This window comes from Leucopleurus acutus, assembly GCF_964270905.1.
Source record: "Leucopleurus acutus genome assembly, chromosome: 3".
Taxonomy (NCBI): domain Eukaryota; kingdom Metazoa; phylum Chordata; class Mammalia; order Artiodactyla; family Delphinidae; genus Leucopleurus; species Leucopleurus acutus.
The window spans coordinates 32,075,364-32,101,924 of NC_139145.1; the positions used below are offsets into that span (position 1 = coordinate 32,075,364).

At 51.5% G+C, this 26,561-nt stretch overlaps 1 protein-coding gene across 2 annotated transcripts in view; it reads left to right on the forward strand.

Annotated features, from left to right (window-relative positions):
• Window positions 1-26,561, forward strand: part of SLIT3 (slit guidance ligand 3) — a gene marked incomplete at its 5' end in the record, with an annotated part of 610,658 nt that overhangs the window by 557,646 nt on the left and 26,451 nt on the right. Inside the window, 7 exons of one of the 2 annotated variants that reach the window (XM_082835732.1) lie at window positions 653-825; window positions 4,641-4,738; window positions 8,565-8,704; window positions 10,346-10,439; window positions 14,913-15,050; window positions 22,214-22,454; window positions 24,433-24,563. In XM_082835732.1, the coding sequence (XP_082691858.1) occupies window positions 653-825; window positions 4,641-4,738; window positions 8,565-8,704; window positions 10,346-10,439; window positions 14,913-15,050; window positions 22,214-22,454; window positions 24,433-24,563 (1,015 nt within the window). The remainder of the gene's footprint in view (window positions 1-652; window positions 826-4,640; window positions 4,739-8,564; window positions 8,705-10,345; window positions 10,440-14,912; window positions 15,051-22,213; window positions 22,455-24,432; window positions 24,564-26,561) is intronic. The other variant, XM_082835733.1, reaches the window with a different exon arrangement.

The following is a 26,561-nucleotide window of genomic DNA, read 5'->3' on the forward strand; positions in this document are numbered from 1 at the left end:
TTTAAAGTCCTGACATGAAATAGGGCCTGATTATCCAGGGCTTTGTCAACACTGGCTGCAGCGGTAGCACAGCCCCTGTTACAAAGCTCTGTGTAGGGACGTGGCCTCCCTCCCTCCAGCCCTGATGGCCGAGGAGAGCAGGACACAGTTGAAACTGTAATCCCTCATCAGCATCGTTGCTGTGTCTTCCGGGCCCATTTCTTACTTCTTCCTGCCGACTCAAGGGTTCTACAAGGAGAGCTTCCTATGTGATGTGTGCCTTTGGCCCGGGCACTGTGCCCTCCTTAGCCCTGAACAGACTATGAGGAGGGGTGTTTGGGGAAGGATAAATGGGAGGTCCAAATGGAGCCTGGGCCGAGAGCTCCCCGAACAGAAAGAGATACACAAGGGGTTTCTAATTATGGTGCATTGTTTGCAGATTAGCACCAGAATCAGCTCAGGCTAATTACCGTAATTGATTTGACTGAGAAGTGCTTCTGAATGATGTCCCGCTGTGATTTTTTTCCTCTCTGGATGATGGCTGAATTAATGGGACTCTAGCTGGACTGGATGTGCTGGCTGCGGAGGGCCAGCTGCCCTCTGGACAGAGATGGGAGGGGCTGGTAGCTGACTGAGGGAGGGGCCAGAGCAGAGGAGGAGGGAGGTGTGACAGTGAGCCTACCTGGGGACCTGCCACCAACACTCTGGTATTGCTGTCCAGGGCCAGTGGACATCAACATTGTGGCCAAGTGCAATGCCTGCCTTTCCAGCCCGTGCAAGAACAACGGGACATGTACCCAGGATCCCGTCGAGCAGTACCGCTGCGCCTGCCCCTACGGCTACAAGGTATGACAGGAGGCTCCGCCCCCTACCATCCGCGGTCCAGGGAGGGGCACTGTTCACTGCTGACTCTCCCTTCCCCAAGGACAGTGGATAAGTCCACTTTACAGGTCACTCCAGAACAGCATTTGCCAGCAACTCTCCCGTTCTCCCCAGCACTGCTGGGGGCTGCCCAGTTGTATCCCATTCACACCCATCATAGAGGACCCCATGTAGTCTCGACAGTGATGCAGTGAGATAAGGAGGAAATGTAATATTTGTATTTTCCTTCTTGAACATGGGGAAATTAAGTCTCCGAGAGTTAAAGTACCTCCAAGTAGAGGCATCCCTTGAACCCACCACACTGACCTCCCTCCGGGGTGATTCCCAGGTCCTCCCCCCACCTCCCTTCCCTGTCCTCAGGACAGCCAGCCCTGGAAGCACTGGTTCCAGCTTGAGGAGGATACAGGGATGGAGGATTAAAAGGCCAGCCTTCACGGTTGACAGGCTCAGATCAGCCAACAAGGGCTGGGATGGAGATCCCAGTTCTCCTGTCCTCCCCAGAAATCCAGGCTAATTCCAGAATAACCCTTCCCTCCTTTCTCCTCACCCAGCAGCATCTAGAACATTATCCTGCCTCCATATTAACATCTATAAAGTGTGGATGATGTGTCAAGCACTCTGCTTGGCATTTTAGTCATCTTTTCCCCTGTGAGGAAGGACTTATTGATTCCCATTTTACAGATGTGGAAACTGAGCCTCAGACTGTTGAAAGGGCTTGACTTACTGGCCCAAGCTTGTAAGCAGTAGGGTTGGGTTAAGACCCAGGGCTACATGATTCCAAAGCCCCCCCCCCACTTTCTCCTGGAGGTTTCCTGAGTAGCTGAACCCCTCACTGCACCTCACTGGGGTCAGCAAAGCCGTGACTGGGTCCTCTTCCCCAGGACCCTCCTGGCTTCCCAGATTCCAGCCATCCCAGGGCACCCATCTGCAGGCACTAGGCACGTCGAGAATTTCAAGACAGTCCCCAGCCTGTCTGATGCACCCACCTGGTAAAGCTGAGCAGGAGGGAGCTGGCATCCCCGGGTGTCCTGTCCCCAGGGGGATTTATGTGTATAGTGACAAGCTTGAGGGGCAGACTGCCTCTGGGGAACGGGGCTCCCTGGTGGCTTTCTCAGCTGTAGCTGTGCTTCCAATAGACAGTGTCAGAGTGCCACCTATGGGCCTGAGCCTGAGACAAGAGAGCCAAAGGCTTCCTATGAGGCCAGTCGGACAGCCTTCCTGCCCCGGGCAGCCAACCCCAGGCCTCACACCCACAGGAGTCCCAGACCCACGCCCCTGCACACACACGTACGTACACACACACATACATATTGTAGGGGAAGACTAGAAATTAAGCAAACATGCTCAAACGCCTGGATCCTCAAACTCCCTTGTATTAATTCAGTGGAGAAAACTCAGGCTGTGGATTTACACAGAGCAGCATGTGTGGATCCTGGCTTTGTCATTCCCTAGCTGGGTGGTGATGGCCAGTGGCTGCACCTCAGGCCTCCCATCGGCACACTGGGACCTGCCACACAGCCTTGCTGGGAGAATCAAGTGTACAGAAACACATGCAGCGCACCTAGGACAGTACCTAACATTCAGTAAGTCCTCAGCAGCTGTCATATGGAAGCCTTTTAACTGTACCGTGTATGCCGGTCCCTAACACCAGGGTGCGGAGTGGGTCATCAGGAACAGGTGTCATGTTGCTGGTTTCCTGTAAAGGAAGCTAGAAGCCCCAGCCACAACCTTTACAAACACACTCACTCTCACACACACACACACACACACACACACACGTACACACGCACGCACGTGCGCACACATGAACTACTTAGCAACAACCAAAGACCTGAAAAAGTCTTTTAATTACCCCCATTCAGCTCTATCCCAGAGCCCCACAATCACATGGTCATGCTCTGAATAGCTCTTAACTGTGGAGCTACCATTACCTGCCAGGTGCCTCATATGAGTGTGATTTCTAATCATTCCTTAACTCCGTGGGGTAGGCATCCTTATTCCCATTTTACAGATGATGAAAAGTCTCAGAGAGAACTAGTAATTTCCTCAAGGCACGTAGCAGTAGCCGGACTAGCATGTGCACTCAGACCAGCCTAACTGCAGAGCCCGTGTTTTGAGAGGGGCAGAATAAGTGCCCAGCATAGCATCGCGGTGCCCAGCGCTGGCTTGGGACTGGATGTCGGGTTCAGCCGTGCCTGTTCCACTTACTGCTGTGCGATCGTGGGTGCAGCACCTCACTTTCCAAGTCTGCCTTCCCTCTCTGTAAGAACGCGGGTAATAACAACCATACCAGTCTTGCAGGGGTGTTACGCACATTATACGCGATATAAAACTTAGCGTGAGGCCTGGAGCAGAAAATGTGCTCCATAAACGACAGTGAGAACGAGCCTCGCAGTTTCCATCGACACGTGGTCTTTCTGAAAGGGATCCCACGTTGCTCTGGTTTAGGATACAACCAGACCCCAACCCGAACTGCATTCTCCGCGTCCCCTCCGAGAAACCTCTGACGGGCCCTTTACTGGTGACGGGGCTCGAAGAGGAAGCAGACAGACGCAGGCCTGCCTTCAGATGGCTGGAGACAGGGCCTGAGGCTCGGCGTGGAGAAAGTGAGAAGGCGGCACTGCTCGACAGAGCCCGGTCCGCTCCTCACGGGCACTGGCGGCGGCAGCAGAGCGGGGAAGAGGATTTTCTCAGGCAGATGGCGAGCAGGTGGTGTGGCAGTGGAAGGACTCCCGCGATCCACCCCGCCTGGCACGGCGCCCACGCCGAGCCCACAGCCGAGAAACAAACGCAGCAGATGCCTCCCTGCCGCCACCAGACCCCCCAGGTCCTCCCGAGGACTGCCGGCCAAGGCTTGGGCGCAGCACTGATCCACGGGTCCCAGGGGAGAAGCTGGACGCAGAGGATCAATGCTCCCTGGGACGCTGGGTCTTGACATCCACAGTCCCTGTCTCAGCCTCCCTGCACGGTGCCTTTGCCCTCGCCGTTCCTTCTGCCCGACACGCTCTTCCCCACCTACACACGCTCAGACATCCCCTTCAGGGGGGCCTGCTCCAAAGGAATCCCACTCCACCCAAAACTCTGTCTCACAGGAGATCTCCATCTGGCCTAACATCAGGATCATCTGCAGAACTTGAGAGTAAATGCCAACACCTGGGCCCACGTCCAGGCCAATCAAAGATGACTCTCTGGGGGGCTGTCACTTTACAGGGCCAAGGCCTGTGGGCCACACTTCAGCCGTAGTCCACCCTACAAGTTGTGGATTACCGTTAAGCCTCAGTGAGGCTAGTAATAATATCATCTACTATGTGCTAAATGTGTTATGTAATATTAAGCACTTCCTTATTGAAAGGTCTACTTTAATTCTGGTAGGAGCTCTATGAGGTAGGCTTGTAGAAGTTAAAAGGCTTATTATGCAAGATCAAGGTCAGGCAACCAGGAAGAGGTGAAGCTGGAATATGAAACCAGGTCTTGCTGGCTCCAAAGCCCCTGCTCTCGGCCTACATGGTAGGATGGCGAAAAGCGGGTGAAGTCTGGGAAGTAGTGAAGCTGGGGCCCAGACTCCTGAGTTCAGCGTTCCTCCCCTCCTCACTGTGGACTGACCAAAGGCAAGGGCTCCCTCGGGCTTTCTCTGGGTCACACAGCAGGCTTGTCCCAGGGAGGGCCTCCATCTCCCTGACCTCATCCCAAAGGACGCTGGGAACCCACAGGGGTCTCTTCGTCATGGCAGCCACAGAAAGCCTCCCTAACCACACGCTTCTCTCTCTCCTGCTCCTCAGGGAAAAGACTGCACTATGCCCATCAACACCTGCCTCCAGAACCCCTGTCTGCACGGAGGCACCTGCCACCTGAGCGAGAGCCACAGCGATGGGTTCAGGTAACGGCTCACCCTCGGGCCCTCCCTCCTCTCAGTCTTCATGGTCAGGCTCTTGGGGAAGGCTGAGGGAGCACAGCTATGCGCCTCCCGTGTGTGCCCACACTCTGCCCAGCCCTTTATGTGAATGACTCCAAGGCTCTTCACTCCCTATAAGGCAGCTACTACTATCCCTCTTGTATAGATAAGGAAGTCGAGGCATCAAAGGGATAAATCGTTTGTCCGCAGTTACACAGTAAGCGGTACAGGAATCTGAATTCAGGTAGTCCGTCTCCAGAGCCAGGAGAAGGGAAGCCACAGTTGGCTTCCCTCCAAGGGAAGCCACAGTTGCTGGCTAAAGTCAGAGTAGGATGGGATAATGGCTCAAAGACCTGCCAGCCTGGTAATTCCACCACTCTTTTCTGTGTTATAAAAAGCAATAATAATAGGTGACATCGATTACACGCTCATTATGTGCCAGGCAGTGACTCTAAGCCTCATTTAAATCCTCATGAGGACCCTATCCGGTACAAGTAGGTACTATCCCCATTTAACAGATGAGGAAACTGAGGCACAGAATTGATTGGCTCTAGATCCCATATCCTGACACTCATTCCTGAGTCTCCAAGCCTCACCTCTTTCCTCCCTGGCATTAAGAGCTCAGGAAGAAAAGGGGTAGAAGGCACTTAAGGTTCTTCTCCCCCCTGTCCTTGGAGCGGGCCTTCTGCCGCTCTGGCAAACCTCAGGCCCCTCCCTGCTTCCCACCCTCCCAGCTGTGTGCACATGTCCAGTTTCCCGGGCCCTACCCTGGCAAAGCAGACCAGTGGCAATTGGCCCGTTTGGCACCCCCAGTGAGCCAGCGGGTCAGGCAGTAAAAGGGGGGGGGGCATCTGGTGGCAAGCTGTGTGCGGAGGTCTTAGCGCTCAGGTTGCAAACAAAAGCCCTCTGACCAGGGTTGCTGCGTGTTCTGCGAAAGACATCAGGTTCTGGGCTCTGGGTTCTCCCCAGGGAACCCAGCCGCCCACGTGTCCATCTGCCAAGCCAGCCCCATCAGAATCAACTCTTAAAATGTGAAATGCTAGGCAGAGTTGGTTCTCCTGCCTGGAGCAGGCCAAACAACACACTCTCACCCACTGAGAGCCACGGGGGGTGGGGGGAGAAACTACCCAGAAATCTCACGGTGGTGGCCACCTGGCCTCAGCCAGGAATCACGCCTCCAGGACTGAAAGCCTGGCTCTGCCCCTGCCCCCTGTGCCCCCTCACTGCCACCCCCAGCCCAGGGACCCGCCTCGGCAAGGGACAGGAGGGCCCCCTGCAGGCGACTGTGTTGCTCCCCTCTCTGCAGGTGAGCAGAAGGAGCTGTCTCCATCCTCCGTTGTTGAGGATTTCAAAGGAACTGGAAATAGTTTTAGGACTTAATTTTCAAGGAAAATGGCCCAGACCCACAGGATTAGGAAAATGGGGTGGAGGGTGCAGGCAATGCGGCCCACACCCCTGGGAGGGTATAGCTCTTGTGGGATCCTCAAGCAGCAGGAAAGCACTGCCCCTCAGGGCGGCACCTGGCAGGCTGGCAAAGGGAGAGCCACCTGTTCGGACGGAGGCTTTGCTCCCTTGTCCCTCCTCTGTTTCCTAGAGCTGCCATAACAAAGTACTGCAGCCTGGGGGGCTTGGAACCAAAGAATGGATTCTCTCACAGCTCTGGAAAGTCAGAAGCCCAGACTGAAGGTGTCAGCAGGGCCGTGCTCCCTCTGAAACCGGCAAGGGAGGATTCTTCCTCGCCCCTTCCTGGCTTCTGATGGCTGCTGGCAGTTTCTGGCATTGCTTGGCCTGCAGCTGCACATGGCCTTCTCCCTGTGTCTGTCTCCACACGGCCGTCTTCTTATAAGGACGCCAGTCATATAGGATTAGGGGCCCACCCCACTCTGGTGAATGTGGTCTTCAGTTAACTAATGACAGCTGCAGTGACTCTGTTTCCCAATTAGGTCACATTCTCAAGTACTGGGTTGGGGGGGGGGGGTTAAGATTTCAACATATCTTTTCGAGGGGACACAATTCAATCCATGACACCTCTTACTGGTCAGAATTCTGGAAGCATCACCTACCTCTTCATACAGATGCTTCTCCAGTCTTGACACATTGTCCCTCTGCTCAAAAGAGAGCTGTCCCTACAGCGCACACATTGCTCTTGAGATATCCTTGATAGCTCCACCACCACCCCCTCCACCGCCCCTACCTCCCGTAAGGTTTCCAGCGAGGACAGAAAAAAACTTTAGCCTCTTTCCCACCCTCTGTCCAGTCCATGAGCAACCCCAGCTCTCCTGACCAGTCACTCTCACCCCACGTTTATGCAGTCCTAAAGCTCTGGGGAGAGTCAGAGTAACTCATCTGAAGAAAATAGCCAACACTGTGGTTTAAGATCTTTGGAAAACTACCCACTGTCTGGCTCTGAAGAAATGACCTTTTTCATGAATGGCCAGGGTCCCTAAGAGAAACAAAAAGGACTTAGAGTCATTTTGCTCCAGCTCCAGAGCTCAGGCCCGAGGACCCTTCCCCCAGCCTTTTGTAGAAAATGTGACCCAGTTTTCAGGTCACAGAGGGAAGGAGGTTATTTAGGACTCTAGGACCACAAAAATCCACTTCCTATTCGTTTAGTTTCGTTGTTTAGCTAAACGCCCAAGTCAGAGCAGTCTCTGAAATGGACAGAGGCCTGGAATTCCAGGTCTGAGGCTGGAACACACGTTTGTGGATGGGGGTGTATGTCCCTGGTCCCTGACGAGGGGGGATGGGCCACAGAAAGAGTGAGATTCCCTGCAGCGCTTCTTTAATCAAACGCTCAGCTCCCACCTGCATCCTCCCAGCGCCCCCCCCACCCCCACCCCCCCTCCACCCCGCCCCTTGTCAGCTGCCCAGAACCGACTTACTTTGCACGTCTAATCCTGGGGAAGTGGCCAAGGTCGGGCAGAGGACTGGGGTTGAGGTTTTTATCCAAGAGGTTTAACACTCCAGAGACAGGTTAAGGAAATGCATCATACTCATCTAGGGTGTTTTAAGCCAGGCTCACCAGAAAGTGTTGGCAGCAGAGGGGCCCTCCCACCCTTCCCTCAGCCCCCAGAAGCTGGAGGGGGCTCAGAAGTAGCAGGAATACCTGACAGGGAGAAATGGCATCCCTGAGAATAAGGTTAAGGAGGTGGGTAGTTTTGCCTAGAATTAAATCTAGCTAACATGTTCTGAACATTTTCGCTGTGCTGTGTACCCTTCTAAGCGTTTTACTTGTATAATCTCATTTAATGCCTGCAGCCACCCTGCAGGGGGTAGGTAATAGCACCAGTCAACAGATAAGGAAACTGAGACGCAGAATTTAACTTCCAAGAAACCTGGTTGCAGAGCCTGATCTGTGTCCTGCTGCAGATACAAAGGCTGCCCTTGAGTAGAAAATCACCAAAAGGGCAGGGTTCGTTTTGCTCTTTCTCTCCTTGTCTACAAGAGAGACTACCCAGAGGCTGCTTAGGAGACAGCTGGAGGAATTTAAGCTCTACCCAGGAAACTACATCCAGCTGGGGAGCGGTGAAGGAGGCACAGCCAATGGGAATCGCCCCCTGGCGAGGTAGCCATCCAGGGCCGGGGAGATGGAATTCTGCCCGGAGACAGGGGACTAGATGAAATGCCCTCTTAGGCTCCTAAGGGTCTTCCTGCTCAGAACCCCAAGACCTCCTGGGTCCACCGTGCTGTCCGGGACCTCCATCCAGAGGAGAAACCTGACTGATTCTATCTCCCACCTTCCCCTCTGCCGCTCCAACCCACCCCTCTCCCTGACCCGCGCTCCCCTCTTCGCACCCACACATCCCCAAAGCTGCTCCTGCCCCCTGGGCTTCGAGGGGCAGCGGTGTGAGATCAACCCAGATGACTGCGAGGACAGCGACTGTGAGAACAACGCCACCTGTGTGGACGGGATCAACACCTATGTGTGTGTGTGCCCACCAGAGTACACAGGTGAGCCCCGACGCCCGAGCGCGGGTTGCCGTGTGCAGGCTGTGGCTTGTCGTGCATTCGAAGAGCACCACCTTCTTAGCTTCTTCCAAAGACTCCACCTCCTGTCCCCCTCTGGACAAAGTCTTGAACCCCCACGACCTGGTACTGTGTTATGAGGGGCTTTCCAGAGGCCCTCTCTCTTCTAGCTTGTCTACCCTCTGCCACCCCCCACCCCACCCCCTGCAAATCACTAGCTCCTCCCCACTTTGAACAGTTCCCCAGGGCCCTTTCAGCTGTCTGTTCATTTGGTTCATGTTCATCCCCTCCTTCGGGAACCCTGGAGCCCTGGTGGTGTCTGAAGCCAGCACAGAGGCACTTGCATTGTGGTCACGCTCCGTTCGGGTCTGAACTGACGGTGGGCAGATGGGCACGGGTGGAGGGAGCTGAGGAAACACGCATTAAGGCGGTTTCCCGCCTGCGTCTGCCGTGGACCGGGGTGCAGTTCTGGCTTGTTGTACTTTGTTCCTGAGAATGGGACGTAGTGGTTTTGTCTGTGCCAGAAAACGTCAAAAAGTGTCCCCCACAGAGACCGCACCTCTCGGGGTGTCTCCAGCAGGTGAGGGGAGGCTTAGAAGGCACACAGTGCTCTCTGTGGTCTTGAGAGACCGGGGCAAAATGAGGACGGGGTGGGAGTCAGCTTATCCTCACCGCAACAGAGAACGGACGCCGGGGCTATGCCTGTCATGCTTTTTCTCCCCGGCCGTCCTCCGCCCTGTCCCCTGGGAGCCCGGCCCAGGCTGCCTTCTCCTGCCCACGCCTGTCCTCTGAATGAACCTCCCTGGCTGGAAGTTTGTTTCTTCTAGATCCCTCTCCACCTGGCTTGCCGGGGGTGGAATGTGAGGAAGCGCAAAACTCAGAGATGCATCTGCCAGGGGCCTCTCCCCTGCTGTCCTATCTTACCTCCCACATTCCCAAAACACACTTTCAGGTGGTGTCAGTATTTCAGGGCTTATATCCTTGGGTATTTATGGCCTGTTCGGCATTTTCTGACACTGTGAATTTCAAAGGGGATGTATCCAGAGACCAGAACTTCACATTCTTTCCATATTTTCTTCTCTGAGAAAATCCAAGGGGCTTATTACTTATCTGTAACAGGTGGACTGAGCTAAGCGCTGTCCCCTCCTCCAGGAAGCCTCTGGGTTTCCACTGAGTTTTCCCGTCATCGCGCTGACAGCTCTGTGTTGTAATTAATTGCCTGCTTATTTGTAGATACACCCCCCGCACTAGCCATGGCGGGGGAGAGGGGACAGGGCCAGGTCACGGCTGTGTCCCCAGCACAGTGCTGCCACACGGGAGGTGCTCCACACATGGGTGTGGAAGGAAAAATAAATAAGCGTAGCCCAAGGTCAGGGGTGATTGCAGCTGCCGCCGCCCCTATGGTGGTGCAGTGACCGTGCCCGGGTGAGGCCCTGCAGTCTTCCCATGATCACTGCCAGGGAAACCGAGGCTGAGGCACAGGAGAAAGGAGACGCCAAAAGAGCAAATGCAGGGCCCCCGATACCCATGACCTCCTGGCCAGGGGCTGGATGAACCTGACTTCTAGCCAGGGCATCCCCCTGGTACCCTCCCTGATGCCTGGGTTCTCTCTACCCGCCCCACCAGGTGAGCTGTGCGACGAGGTGATCGACCACTGTGTGCCCGGGATGAACCTCTGTCAGCATGAGGCAAAGTGCGTCTCCCTGGACGGAGGATTCAGGTGAGGCTCGTTCATGCCCAGCACCGGGTCCCAAGGACCCGGCTCCAGCAGTCTGGGTTTGAGGCAGAGACTCTGGGGCTCCCTCCACATTTTTTTTTCCTCTCTCTCTCTTTCTGCCTGTTACTTGTTTGTTACCGTGTACTTTTCTGTATCTCTGACCAGTCATGGTCTAATCCTCTTAGTCTCTCTCTGTCTCTCTTTCTGAGCCTCTGTGTCTGTCCTCTCTGTTCCCTCTCCCTCTCCCTCAGGCCCCAGATCCTCACTGTAATGAAGGCAGTGGGTAGCGCAGGAGGTTTTCAATTCCCTCCCTCCAAGGCCCTTGCCGTGGACCTGGGGGAGGAAAAGTTGACACAAAACAAAGGTTAAGAAAAGCAATTCCTAGGGCGCTAGATTCTGGCTCTGAGTGCCGCTGGGGGTCTGAGGAGGGGGCAGGGGAGAACTTTCTGGAGCAGAGAGGGAAGCCCCCCCACCCTAGGAGGTGGGATGTGAAGTGACCACCAAAGAATGGGTGGAATTGGGATGCGCTGCAAGGAGGGAGCCCCACAGGTGGGAGAAGAGTCTAGAGTAGGTGAGGGTGAGAGGGGGCCATAAGCACCTCTTCTTGTGTTTTCCTTTTCTATCTGGATATCCCAAGCCTAGAACTTACCACCAGGGAAAACACAAGAGGCGTGTAGGGCCTCTGGCTTCAGAGGGAGCAAAGGAGGCTGCGGTCCTTTGGTGCGTGCACCCTCCTTCAAGTCTGCCTCACCTGCTCCCGTCCCCTCGGAGGTGTGCCAGGTGGGCTTTCACATAATCGAGTTGCCTGAGCTTGAGTAAGAGCGAGGGATGCCTCCCCCCCACCCTGCTTTTCCCACTCCAGGATTTGACTTCAGATCAGGGCTGCTCTTCAACTGAAGGAAGAGCAAAGGGGTAGGAAGAGATGCTTAAAACACAAACTTGAACCCAAAGCTGAGCCGGCTGGACTGACAGGAAAAGTGCTTCACGTGTACCTAAGAAGGGGCAGTGATGGCGACTGGGCATCTGAGCTGTGAAGAGTGGGGAGAATATCTGTAGATGGAAAGGAGATCAGTGGCATTCCAGGCTGAGTGGACGGCAAGCTCAGAGGAAGCTGGCTTGGACGAGCATGGCGAGCTTGGAGACTGGTCAGAAGTGGTCCAGGGTACAGGTCTGGGAATGGGGTGCTAGAGACTTAGGACCAGAGATCACGATTCTCTACTGCTTGTCCCTGGAAACTCTCTCTGCTGTAACCAAGACCCCTTGAGTTCAAGGACAATATAGAATATAGAAACCAGTCTCGCTTTCAGAATGTTGAGATAATATTGAGATATTCATGCACAGTGTCTCTTAGAATCTTGAAGAGGTCTACAGGCCAACTCAATAATGTCGATTTTTTTTTTCTTTTTGAGATGCATTTAAATGAAAAGTCCCTTCTCCCAGTGCAGCATTTTATAATGTTATCGCCCTCCCCTGCCATCACCATAACAACTCACATCCCAAGGCAGGGAACAGGGGCATTAACAAAAGAGATGTGCAGTCAGTGCAACCTCTGCCCAAGTTTGAAGATGTTTATCCTTGGGGATTTCCTTGTATGCTGTTCTAATGAGGCCTCAACTCAACAGAACAGATAGTACTCTATCAGTATCTGTGACATGAACACTGAAGTAATAATATACTGAAGCCCTGAAAATAATAATGAACACTGCCCATACACACTGAAAGTAATAACAGAAACAAAGATGGCAGTGGCTGGCATGCACTGAACGCTCCCTCTGTGTCAGGCACTGTGCATTATTATCTCGCTTAACACTCAGCAATCTTAGGATGTAGAAACTGTTACCCACCTCCTGTGTGGGGCTGAGGCTCAGGGAGGTGGAGCCAGCAGCCGACACACGTGCACAGAAAGGGATGCGAGTCAATCCAGGCCTGACTGATTCCTCGGCTAAATCCAGAGGCTCATGAAGTCACTTGGTAACTCCTCGACCAGAATCAGTAGGTCGAATGCGTATCAAAATTGCATAACCCTTACGCTTTAGAAAAAAGGTAAAGGCAACACATTTGAGGACAACAGGGAATGCAGGTTATACCACCAGATGCTTGTCTTTGGCCGATGAAGAAGTGTTGTAGAGATCCTTGCTATTGGAGGTGAGGTCCATGAACCAGCAGTATCAGCATCCCATGGGAGCTTGTTGGGAATACTAATCCCCAGGCCCCACCCGGACTCCCTGAATCAGAAGCTGCACTTTAACAAGACCCCTGGGTGTTTCGTTTAGGAAGCGCAGGTGTGGAGAGGGCTGTAGCACTGGGAGGAAAGAAGGATGTAAACACATCTTCCTCCAGACTTCCACTGCTTCATCTGCGAGGGAGCATGGCTTCCCTAATTCCTCATAAACACCTGCTCAGTAGCCTCGAATTCCATGCTTATCAGGCTGGGTGAGCAGCTAGTATTGCCTTGGAGAAGCTCATACAGCTTGAGTTGCTCTGCAGGTACTTCTTAGAATTCAGGAGACACAAACACAGATGCCTGCTGGGGCCAGGTTTAACCCTAGCAGAGGCCTGGCTTGTGATATATTGAGCATGTGCCCCCAAAAGGCATCCCCGAGCTGTTCCTTTAAAAGACTAGGAAGGGGGGCTTCCCTGGTGGCACAGTGGTTGGGGGTCCGCCTGCAGATGCGGGGGACGCGGGTTCGTGCCCCAGTCCGGGGGGATCCCACATGCCGCGGAGCAGCTGGGGCCGTGGGCCATGGCCGCTGAGCCTGTGCGTCCGGAGCCTGTGCTCCGCAGCGAGAGAGGCCACGGCGGTGAGAGGCCCGCGTACCGCAAGAAAAAAAAAAAAAGACTAGGAAGGAATGGGGGCTAAGACGTGAAAGTTTGCACTTTCTGGTGCAGCAATAGGTCACATATATCAAATTTACCCATCAAATAAGTAAAGGTAAATAGGTCAGATCTTAGCAGATTTCACAGCTTTTGGACGCAGGTCCAGTAAATCCTCAGATTCTAGAACTCGCCCCCCTCCAGGGACACCCCACCCCCTGAGTATCTTACCTTGCCATGCTGAGTCCATGGCATGCACCGTGTTCTGGCAGCCCCAGCACTGCCAGGATCTGCTTGTGATTCCAGCCCACTTCCAGCCATCCTAAAGGGGGTGGAGTGAGGAGAGGGCGGAGGGACGACTATCCCTTTGTCCTGATGCTTCCCGTCAGGCTCCCGTGTCACATAAGTATTCCAAGGTCTCACTTCCCTCCCCGCCTGGCCACCCGTACCACACCATCCCCTGCCCATACCACCTTCCTCCTCTGACCTGGATAGGCTGTGGTTATTATTTACACTCCGCCCAGCAGGATTCAGCCAGTGAGCCCAGAGAGGTGTGCAGGCTCCAGGCCCTGCCGGAGGTAGAGGGGCCAGGAAGCATTTGTGTTCACACGTGCCTGTGTGCTGAAGCCGCTGTGAGTAAGGTGGTACCTTTGGTCTCTTCCTTGCTGGGACTTCGGCACATTGTCACCCCAGACAGAGGAGCCCAGAGATGTATGTCTCAGGCTCATGTTTAGGGAGACCCGCTGCAGCCAGTCTCTGGCCGGGCTGAAACCTGGGCTAGCAGGGACGTGATGGAGCTGCTGACACCAAGCTCCTCAGGGAGGGGCGGGCCAGCCTGCAGGGCCTGGGTTGGGTCAGTAGCTCCCATCCTCTCCCCTGGAGACCAGGAGGCATTTATCAAGGGCAAAGGGATTCACCTTCTTATATCAGCCCGAATCCCTGGGAAAAAATGAACAAACAATAGAATAGAATCAAAGGGAGTGTCCTTATCAGCACGTTCTACATATCACGCTGACAGTTTCCTCAGTGTGGATCTAGTGGCCTGCGCAGAGTGTATCGCTTAATTTTTAAAACCACCATAAGAGGTGAAGTTATCGATCATCAGTCACGTTGAAAAGTGAAGAAACTGAAACACAGAGAGGCAGTGCGTGGCAGATACACCGAGAACAGGGTCTGACACATGTTAACTGTAAACGAAGTATCACTGACACACGTAAGTGTTACACGGCGGGGGCCTCGGAGAAGTCAGGTCAGCTCTCCTGGAGCCCTGGTTTCCTCTGGTATTGGAGGGGGACCGGCCCTCCTTCACAGGGTGCTGGGAGGCCTTAGCAAGGCACTCTGAAAGGTGCTCAGCTCAGTGCCTGGCACAAAGGCAGGCTAAGCTGGACATTAGTTCTATGTAGACAGTGGTAGAGCCAAGCCAAAGCCTGTGTGACCGCAGCCCTGCACTCCTCAGCCGGCTCCTGACAAGATGCCCCACGTGAAGCAGGCAGACATCGCACTGCAGTGACCAGAGGCTGTGGACAGCCCAGGAGACCCATTGCAGGCCAGGCTTTGGGGAGCCCGCAAGGGCTGCGGGGACTTGGCCACGTGGGTAGACAGAGGAGAGGCTGCCTAGAAGCCGGCCAGGCCGTAGAACAGCCTCGCTCCGCTGTGTTCCAGGTGCGAATGTCTCCCTGGCTACAGCGGGAAGCTCTGCGAGGTGAACAGTGATGACTGCGCAGCCCACAGGTGCCGCCATGGGGCCCAGTGCGTGGATGCGGTCAACGGCTACACGTGCATCTGCCCCCAGGGCTTCAGGTATGGTCAGGGGGCCGGATGGCAGGGGGCAGCGGGCTGGGGGCTGGTGGGCCCAGGCAGCCAGGGTGGCGACCCAGACAGCCCTAGCCCTAGGTCTCTGTGGTGCCTTTATTCCCCCAAACCTTCTTCAGCCCTTCCAAGTGCCAGAGCAGACCTTGTTCGCCCCATGCTGTAGATGGAAAAAAAGAGGTACCCAAGGCAACCATGTGGAAGTCGGACTTAGGGTCCGGCTCATATCATGTCAAACTTCGGCGTGATTCCATCTAACGAAAGATGCCACCGTTCTGGAGCCCAGCTTGCAGGGTGTGGGTAGCCACATGGCCACGCTGGCAGGAGTCTTCTTTCTAGGCTGGAGAACAAAAACAGTATGGTGCCCTAATGGCACGAAAATGGAGGTGAATGGGAGGGTGTGGGGGTCAGTCATTGGAATCAGTGAATCCAGGAGAGAAACGGGAGACTGGAGGCCCTGGCCAGGGGGTCAGATGTCTGTGGGGTACGTGGAAGGGGTATGAGGGTGCCAGCTCTCGCTCCCACACTGACTGGAAGGGAAGGGCCCAGGGGAGCCTGGAGGGGAGGCAGGGACCACGTAAGGGGGGTCAGACTGGGGGACAGTCCTGTATACATGTCAGTACTCATGGAGGTATAGATCTCACTGTGCAGCCGAGCCCTGGTCACAGACTCTGAGAACGTGAGCCTGGAAGGAACCATGAGTTCTCAAGGCAGTTGGTTCCAAAGCCTGATTGAGACCATCTGCATGCCAGGCTTGTGAAAATATAAGTTCCAGAGCCCCACCCCAGAGTTCCGAAATTAGAATCGGGGGTGGGGAGAAGGAGTTGGAAACCCACACTTTCAAACAAAAAAAAGTTTAATTGTGGTAAAATGCACATAACACAAAATTTACCGTCTTAAGCATTTTTAAATGTACAGTAAGTACGTTCTTATCGCCGTGCAAACATCACCACCATCCATCTCCAGAACTCTTTTTTTTTTCTGGCTGTGTTGGGTCTTTGTTGTTGCACGCGGGCTTTCTCTAGTTGCTGCGAGTGGGGGCTACTCTGTTTTGTTTTTTTTTTTAACATCCTTATTGGAGTATAATTGCTTTACAGTGGTGTGCTAGTTTCTGCTGTATAACAAAGTGAATCAGCTCTACGTATATATATATCCCCATATCTCCTCCCTCTTGCGTCTCCCTTCCTCCCACCCTCCCTATCCCACCCCTCTAGGTGGTCACAAAGCACCGAGCTGATCTCCCTGTGCTGTGCAGCTGCTTCCCTCCACTAGCTATCTGTTTTACATTTGGTAGTGTATATATGTCCATGCCACTCTCTCACTTTGTCCCAGCTTACCCTTCCCCACCCACGTCCTCAAGTCCATTCTCTATGTCTGCATCTTTATTCCTGTCCTGCCTCTAGGTTCATCAGTACCTTTTTTTTTTTTTAGATTCCATATATATGTGTTAGCATATGGTATTGGTTTTTCTCTTTCTGACTTTACTTCACTCTGTATGACAGACTCTAGGTCCATCCACCTCACTACAAATAACTCAATTTCATTTCTTTTTATGGCTGAGTAATATTCCATTGTATATATGTGCCACATCTTCTTCATCCATTTATCTGTCGATGGACACTTAGACTGCTTCCATATCCTGGCTATTGTAAGTAGTGCTGCAATGAACATTATGGTACATGACTTGTTTTGAACTACGGTTTTCTCAGGGTATATGCCCAGTAGTGGGATTGCTGTGTCATATGGTAGTTCTAGTTTTAGTTTTTTAAGGAACCTCCATACCGTTCTCCATAGTGGCTGTATCAGTTTACACTCCCAACAACAATGCAAGAGGGTTCCCTTTTCTTCACACCCTCTCCAGCATTTATCGTTTGTAGATTTTTTGATGATGGCCATTCTGACGGGTGTGAGGTGATACCTCATTGTAGTTTTGATTGCATTTCTCTAATGATTAGTGATGTTGAGCATCCTTTCATGTGGTTGTTGCCAATCTGTATATCTTCTTTGGAGAAATGTCTATCTAGGTCTTTTGCCCATTTTTGGATTGGGCTGTTTGTTTTTTGATATTAAGCTGCATGAGCTGCTTGTATATTTTGCAGATTAATCCTTTGTCAGTTTCTTCGTTTGCAAATATTTTCTCCCATTCTGAGGGCTGTCTTTTCATCTTGTTTATGTCTTCCTTTGCTGTGCAAAAGCTTTTAAGTTTCGGGCTTCCCTGGTGGCGCAGTGGTTGAGAGTCCGCCTGCCGATGCAGGGGACACGGGTTCGTGCCCCGGTCCGGGAAGATCCCACATGCCGCAGAGCGGCTGGGCCCGTGAGCCATGGCCGCTGAGCCTGCGCGTCCGGAGCCTGTGCTCCGCAATGGGAGAGGCCACGAGAGTGAGAGGCCCGCGTACCGCAAAAAAAAAAAAAATTAATAAATTAAAATTTAAAAAAAAAAAGTTTTAAGTTTCATTAGGTCCCATTTGCTTATTTTTGTTTTTATTTCCATTTGTCTAGGACGTGGGTCAAAAAGGATGTTGCTGTGATTTATGTCATAGAGTGTTCTGCCTATGTTTTCCTCTGAGGGTTTATATTACAGTGTCTGCCCTTACATTTAGGTCTTTAATCCACTTTGAGTTAATTTTTTATTTGGTGTTAGAGAGTGTTCTAATTTCATTCTTTTAGATGTAGCTGTCCAGTTTTCCCAGCACTACTTATTGAAGAGGCTGTCTTTTCTCCATTGTATATTCTTGCCTCCTTTATCAAAGACAAGGTGACCATATGTGTGTGGGTTTACCTCTGGGCTTTCTATCCTGTTCCATTGATCTGTATTTCTTTTTTTGTGCCAGTACCATATTATCTTGATTACCGTAGCTTTGTAGTATAGTCTGAAGTCCGGGAACCTGAGTCCTCCAGCTCCGTTTTTCTTTCTCAAGATTGCTTTGGCTATTCGGGGTCTTTTGTGTTTCCATACAAATTGTGAAATTTTTTGTTCTAGTTCTGTGAAAAATGCCACTGGTAGTTTGATAGGGATTGCATTGAATCTGTAGATTGCTTTGGGTAGTAGAATCATTTTCACAATGTTGATTCTTCCAATCCAGGAACATGGTATATCTCTCCATCTGTTTGTGTCATCTTTAATTTCTTTCATCAGTATCTTATAGTTTTTTGCATACAGGTCTTTTGTCTCCTTAGATAGGTTTATTCCTAGGTATTTTATTCTTTTTGTTGCAATGGTAAATGGGAGTGTTTCCTTAATTTCTCTTTCAGATTTTTCATCATTAGTGTATAGAAATGCAAGAGATTTCTGTGCATTAATTTTGTATCCTGTTACTTTACCAAATTCATTGATTAGCTCTAGTAGTTTTCTGGTAGCATCTTTAGGATTCTCTATGTAGAGTATCATGTCATCTGCAAACAGTGACAGCTTTACTTCTTTTCTGATTTGGATTCCTTTTATTTCTTTTTCTTCTCTGATTGCTGTGGCTAAAACTTCCAAAACTATGTTGACTAATAGTGGTGAGAGTGGGCAACCTTGTCTTCTTCCTGATCTTAGTGGAAATGCTTTCAGTTTTTCACCATTGAGGACAATGTTGGCTGTGGGTTTGTCATATATGGCCTTTATTATGTTGAGGAAAGTTCCCTCTATGCCTACTTTCTGGAGGGTTTTTATCATAAATGGGTGTTGAATTTTGTCGAAAGCTTTCTCTGCATCTATTGAGATGATCATATGTTTTTTCTCCTTCAATTTGTTAATATGGTGTATCACCTTGATTGATCTGTGTATATTGAAGAATCCTTGCATTCCTGGGATAAACACCACTTGATCATAATGTATGATCCTTTTAATGTGCTGTTGCATTCTGTTTGCTAGTATTTTGTTGAGGATTTTTGCATCTATGTTCATCAGTGATATTGGCCTATAGTTTTCTTTCTTTGTGACATCTTTTTTTTGTAGTATCTTTGTCTGGTTTTGGTATCAGGGTGATGGTGGCCTTGTAGAATGAGTTTGGGAGTGTTCCTCCCTCTGCTATAGTTTGGAAGAGTTTGAGAAGGATAGGTGTTAGCTCTTCTCTAAATGTTTGATAGAATTCTCCTGTGAAGCCATCTGGTCCTGGGCTTTTGTTTGCTGGCAGATTTTTAATCACAGTTTCAATTTCAGTGCTTGTGATTGGTCTGTTCATATTTTCTATTTCTTCCTGGTTCAGTCTTGGAAGGTTATGCTTTTCTAAGAATTTGTCCATTTCTTCCAGGTTGTCCACTTTATTGGCACATAGTTGCTGGTAGTAATCTCTCTTGTATTTCTGCAGTGTCAGTTGTTACTTCTCCTTTTTCATTTCTAATTCTATTGATTTGAGTCTTCTCCCTTTTTTTCTAGATGAGTCTGGCTAATGGTTTATTGATTTTGTTTATCTTCTCAAAGAACCAGCTTTTAGTTTTATTGATCTTTACTATTGTTTCCTTCATTTCTTTTTCATTTATTTCTCTTTTTAATACATTTATTTATTTTATTTATTTATTTTTGGCTGCATTGGGTCATTGTGGTGCTCAGGCTTCTCACTGCGGTGGCTTCTCTTATTGCAGAGCACAGGCTTTAGGCATGCATACTTCAGTAGTTTTGGCACACAGGCTCAGTAGTTGTGGCTTACGGGCTCTAGAGTGCAGGCTCAGTAGCTGTGGCGCACAGGCTTAGTTGCTCTGTGGCATGTGGGATCTTCCTGGACCAGGGATCAAACCCATGTCCCCTGTATTGGCAGGCGAATTTTCAACCTCTGCACCACCAGGGAAGCCCTTTTTCATTTATTTCTGATCTGATCTTTATGATTTCTTTCCTTCTGCTAACTCTGGCGGGGGGGGGGGGGGGGGTTTGTTCTTCTTTCTCTAATTGCTTTAGGTTTAAGTTTAGGTTGTTTGAGATTTTTCTTGTTTCTTGAGGTAGGCTTGTATTGCTATAAACTTCCTTCTTAGAACTGCTTTTGCTGCATCCCATAGGTTTTGGGTCGTCGTGTTTTCGTTGTCATTTGTTTCTAGGTATTTTTTGATTTCCTCTTTGATTTCTTCAGTGATCTCTTAGTTATTTAGTAGCATATTGTTTAGCCTCTATGTGTTTGCATTTTTTTACAGTTTTTTCCTGTAATTGATATCTAGTCTCATAGCGTAGTGGTCAGAAAAGATACCTGATACAATTTCAATTTTCTTAAATTTACTAAGGCTTGATTTGTGACCCAAAATATGATCTATCCTGGAGAATGTTCCACGAGCACTTGAGAAGAAAGTGTATTCTGTTTTTTTGGATGGAATGTCCTATAAATATCAATTAAGTCCATCTTGTCTAATGTGTCATTTAAAGCTTGTGTTTCCTTATTTATTTTCATTATGGATGATCTGTTCATTGGTGAAAGTGGGGTGTTAAAGTCCACTACTATGATTGTGTTACTGTCGATTTCCCCTTTTATGGCTGTTAGCATTTGCCTTATGTATTGAAGTGCTCCTATGTTGGGTGTGTATTTACAATTGTTATATCTTCTTCTTGGATTGATCCCTTGATCATTATGTAGTATCCTTCTTTGTCTCTCTTTGTCTTTGTTTTAAAGTCTCTTTTGTCTGATATGAGAATTGCTACTCCAGCGTTCTTTTGATTTCCATTTGCATGGAATATCTTTTTCCATCCCCTCACTTTCAGTCTGTATGTGTTCCTAGATCTGAAGTGGGTCTCTTGTAAATAGCATATATACAGGTCTTATCCTTCTATCCATTCAGCCAGTCTATGTCTTTTGGTTGGAGCATTTAATCCATTTACATTTAAGGTAATTATCGATATGTATATTCCTATTACCATTTTCTTAATTGTCTTGTGTTTGTTTTTGTAGGTCTTTTCCTTCTCTTGTGTTTCCTGCCTAGAGAAGTTCCTTTAGCATTTGTTGTAAAGCTGGTTTGGTGGTGCTGAATTCTCTTAATGGGGGCTACTCTTCATTGCGGTGCATGGTGGCTTCTCTTGTTGCAGAGCACGGGCTCTAGGCATGCAGACTCCAGTAGTTGCAGCACACGGGCTGAGTAGTTGCAGCATGTGGGCTCTAGGGCACATCGGCTCAGTAGTTGTGGCTTGCGGGCTCTAGAGCGCAGGCTCAGTAGTTGTGGTGCACGGGCTTAGTTGCTAGGCGGCGTGTGGGATCTTCCTGGACCAGGTATTGAACCCATGTCCCCTGCATTGGCAGGCAGATTATTATCCACTACGCCACAAGGGAAGTCCTCCAGAACTCTTTTTATCTAGCAAACTGAAACTCTGTATCCAATTAAACATTTTCCTGTTCCCCCTCCCCTGGCCTCAGCAGCCACCATTCTTTTTTAATTTATTGGCCGCACCACGTGGCATCTTAGTTCCCTGGCCAGGGATTGAACCCACACCCCCTGCATTGGAAGCATGGAGTCTTAACCCCTGGACCACCAGCTAAGTCCCCCGGCAGCCACTATTCTACTTTCTGTTTCCATGAGTTTAACCACTCTGGGTACTTCATGTGAGTGGAATCAGACAGCGTTTGTCTTTTTCTCTCTGCTTCTTTGACTTAGTGTAATCTCAAGGTCCATCCATACTGTAGCATGTGTCTGAATGCCCTTTTCAAGGCTGAGTGTTATTCCCTTGTGTGTATGTACCCCGTTTTGCTTATCCACTGATCCATGGCTGGATGAGAATCCGCACTTTCAACAAATTCATCGCAGGCAATTCTGATGACGCTGATATTGAGAACCTGTGCTCTAGTCTGACCCCATTATTTTAAAAATGGGAGGGCTTCCCTGGTGGCGCAGTAGTTGGGGGTCCACCTGCCGATGCAGGGGACGCGGGTTCGTGCCCCGGTCTGGGAGGATCCCACTTGCCGTGGAGCAGCTGGGCCCGTGGACCATGGCCACTGGGCCTGCACGTCCGGAGCCTATGCTCCGTGACGGGAGGGGCCGTGACGGTGAGGGGCCCGCGTACCGAAAAAAAAAAAGAAAAAGGGAAATCTGGGGCTTAGAGAAGGATCAGGCCTTGCCCCAGTCACTAGCAGGGCTGGAACTAGTCTCAGTTCCCTCTCATGCCACGGTCTCTGCTAGCGGCTCTTTGGCCTAAATAACTTGATGTCTCCTCTCACCATTCCCCATCTTCCCTCCCCCCATCCTCCTCTCCTCCCTCCCAGCGGGCTCTACTGCGAGCACCCCCCGCCCATGGTCCTGCTACAGACAAGCCCCTGCGACCAGTACGAGTGCCAGAACGGGGCCCAGTGCATCGTGGTGCAGCAGGAGCCCACCTGCCGCTGCCCCCCGGGCTTTGCCGGCCCAAGGTGCGAGAAGCTCATCACCGTCAACTTCGTGGGCAAGGACTCCTACGTGGAACTGGCCTCCGCCAAGGTCCGGCCCCAGGCCAACATCTCCCTGCAGGTGCGCCCCACCCACCCAGCCCTTGGAAGGACCCTAACATGCCCCCAAGCTCTGACTGTTCCGAGAACAGCTGGGATGCCCCAGATGGCAGCAGTCCTGCCCCCTTCCCTACACATCGTAAGGGACAACACTCAGCTTGGGGAGACTGGGACCAGCTCTGTCCAGAGGGTTCGATAGACAGCTCCTGACCAGCTCTCGCTGCAAAGAGCAGCCCCCACTCCAGCCTCATTCATTCTTGTCTCTAGGAAATATTCATTCAACTATTACATGCCAGACACTGTGCACTGGGGATTCAGTGGTGGACAAGACAGGCAAAGCCCCTTGCCCAGGGCGGGATGACAACCCTGGGTGTTGTGGGAGCATGTGGGCGGGGCAGTGATACCAGCCTGCTGGGAAGAATCAGGGAAGGCTCCCCAGAGGCAATGAGAACTAAGCTGAGATCTGAAGGATGAGTAGGAGCTTGCCTGGAGAAGGGCGGAAGGGTGAGGGGCTGATGGTGCAGGATGAAGGGGGGTGGTGCATTCCAGCCTCAGAGATCAGCGTGTGCAAAGGCCCAGAGGCACAAGGGAGCAGGGCGTTTTTCAGGGAACAGGAAACCGTTCAGTATGAACCAAATTCTTTTCCAACTAACTTCTGTCGAGTTCCTTACCTATGGACCTGACTAGTTCTTCCAGGCTACATTTCTGGGTGACCTCAGTGCTGTTGGGGGGCAGAGGGAGAAGGGAAGGGGTATGATAAAGAGCAGGCCCCTGCCTGTAGGCTCGGTGGGCAGGAGGGACCCCAGAGACACAGCTAGAGGGCGCAGGCCAGTTAGTGGCTCCGCCACATAGCATTAGCTAAGGCCCTTTCTTCCTTCTGGTTATGGCCACACTAGCCCAGGTATAAGCTTATGGAGAAAATATTCAACAAAGATCCACTGGGCATCCACCCCTGCCAGGTACCATTCGAGGCACTGGGGCTGCAGAGATGTGTGAACGTTCACACGGCCTCACCTCGCGGGGCCTACAGTCCAGCAGGCAGGCCTCTGAGATGGGGGTTGACCCCAGGCGCACACAAGAAAGAAGCTCTGGTTGCCATCACTGCCCTCGCCCCTGGTCCCCGCGTCGCCGTCCTGCCTTCGTCCCTCAGTCCCAGACACCCAGGGACGCAAGTGTTACATCCCAATACCCAGTGCAGCACCCAGTGCCCCGGACAGCCCAGTGTCCTGTCAGACCCCCTGCTCCCCGTCACCTTCATGGGCAAGGGCTCCTACGTGGACCTGGGCTCCGCCAGGGTCTGGCCCCAGGCCAACATCAGCTGCTCCTGGGCTAGGCAGTGGGGGCCAAGAGGCTGGTCACAGAGCCCCACCCCTGGTGCCCTGTGCCTGGCAAACAGACGCCCTCTGGGCAGCAGCTTTGAGACCAGTGCTTCTCAGCCTGGCAACACTTTAGAACCTCCTGGGGCACTTCGTATCTTTGCCTGCGTCTGGCCTCTGGAGATCTGTATGCAAGTGGTTTGAGGTGAAGCCCAGACGCTATGTTTTTAAAAATTCCCTAGGTGACACTTAACACACTGCCTGGTTCATAGTAAACACAGAATTAAGTAGTAATTGGTAGTATTTTGTTTATAATTGTTACTATACTTTATACAGAGAGACCAAGGCCCCAAGAGGCTAGGTCAGAGCTCAGGGCTCCAGGCATTTTTATATATGTGTATATATACATATACACACACACACATACACGTACATAAAAACATAGCAGCACATAAAGGGGACTCCATAAATATTTGTGGAGTTGAATTGCTCAATCAGCATTTGCTGGAGCATTAAGTATAGGACTTCCTTATGGAAATGAACAGACTAGATGAAGGAGGAAGTACGGACATGAATTCAGATCCAGGGCTCATTCAGAAGAGGCCGCCTGGAAGAGGGCTCTGTGAGGCGGGGACGGGAGAGGTGGGGACTCAGGGCAGCCCTGACCCTCATGACTCCCTCCAGGTGGCCACGGACAAGGACAACGGCATCCTTCTCTACAAGGGAGACAATGACCCCCTGGCGCTGGAGCTGTACCAGGGCCACGTGAGGCTCGTCTACGACAGCCTGAGCTCCCCGCCGACCACGGTGTACAGGTGAGGACCAAAGTCCCGCCCCCACTGCACAAGCCCCCCTCGCATCTTCGCGCCTGCTTCCAGCACTAGGAGAAGATGCCAGGACGGCTTTGGTGCCGCCTCTCCCTGCCCCCCCCCCCCACTTTCCGCTGGCACAGAGCGGCGGGTGGGAGCGAGAGAGGTGGTCTCAGAGGAAGAGGCAGGAGTGGAAGGGCGGAAGGCAGACCCCGTGGGGAGATGACACCTCATTACCATAAGGTAGATGGCCAGCTGGCTACTGGGCCGGAGCCTGCGCTCCAATGGGGACGAGGCTGCTTTACGAGATGCCCTTTTCAAAACGTCATCCTAATCTTGTATTAGTTTAAGAAAGAAAACAGGGGGAGATGAGCATGGAACTCAAGGGGAAGATATTCCAGAGCACGGAGGGAGCAGGACTCCTCAAGTGACTTTCAAACTGTTCTAAAGGACAGTTTTTCCTAAACTGCAGTCTTTCCAACCATCACCCTGATTTTTACATTATCAGTATGTCAGCTGGGCTGTTACCTAACACGCTACCTTACGTCGGCTTTAAATCTGTTCACTTTTTAAATTTAGCCTCAGCTTGAGTAATAGCATCTGTGAAATCACAGCTCTGCTAGTTCAACATGTTAGAATTTTCTCCTACTTCTCAGTAAAATGAATTCTAGACTATTAACATTTAAAAATTATTTTAGTTATAAATATTTTTATAATACTTATAAAAGCAGCTCCTCAAGTGAGAAATGTTTGTCTGTGTTACACTGAAAATCACATAGAACCTCGCGTGGAAGGAGAGCCTTTACTTGGGGAAAACACAGGGTGTGAGAGAGACCCACACCCAGAGGCCAGCCCTTCCCCTCTGGAAGCGAGAGCACATTTGATCCGGGTGAGTGAAGGGCAGCATTTTTTCCCAGTAACTAAATCCCTTCTTCAATCAGAACTTTACATGGAACTCCATCATATTAAACGCACAGAAGCAAAGCTGCCCTGCTGGGCTGGGGCAGGGGGAGCAAAGTTTCCTCCTTCACACAAACTCTCACGAAGGCCCCCAATACACCTCCAACAAACCCAGTTGAAAACCATTGGTGCAAACCAGTGGTTCTCGAGGTGAAGCCCCAGAGCGGCGGCGGCAACAGCAGCCCGGAACTTGTTAGAAAAATGCACATCTTCAGATGTGCTCTGAAGCTCTGGGGTCGGGCCCAGCCACCGGTTTTAAGGGGCCTCTAGGTGAGTCTGAGAAGTGCTAGCTAACCCACGAAGGCTTCCTGGAGAAGGAGCCATTTGCAAGGGGTCTTGAAGAATTTGTGTGATCGGGGAGAGCAGGGGGCCGGCAGGCTGGGAGAACAGCAGCGACAAGCCTGAGGGACGATGAAAAGGCAGCGACCAGAGAAGAAGGTTTCACGACAGGGGGTGGCTGGAGGGAAGACCAGCCAGGTTAGGACAGCAGGGACCATGGATGTCCCGGGAGCCTCAGAGTTCCCTGGGGCCAGGGCCTCCTAACATAACATCTCTGTTCCTGGGGCTGCTGGTCATGGGTGAAGTGCAGAGGAGAGAGAGCCGGGGGCAGGGCCAGGGCAGCCCTCCATAAAGCCTGGGGCGTCAGACGCATCTGGGCTTGGCCAAGTTACTCCACCTCTTGCCTCCGTGTTCTCCCCGGTGTGCTGTGCGTGACAGCACCACGTCCCTCCAGGGGTGTTCCTGGGGGCTGAGGGTTGAGAAAGCACTTGGCAAGTTGAGCCTGGACGTGGGCAGGTGAAGGACAGAAGGTGACAGCCAGACTCTGGAGCAGCTGGGCTCTGTCCAGAGCTTGGGGACCTTCCCTGCCCTTCCCACACCGATGTTAGCTGTTGGTTTGGTAGAGAGGTGTGTTGTTGGTAGGAATGTTGGAACGCTCTGCTGTTGTCTTAATCAGGATGGGAAGAATGAATCAGGAACCCAGAGAATTGCCATCTCCAGCCCTTGTCAGGGAGTCAGGTGAGAGTTAGCAGGTGGCCCTGGGGA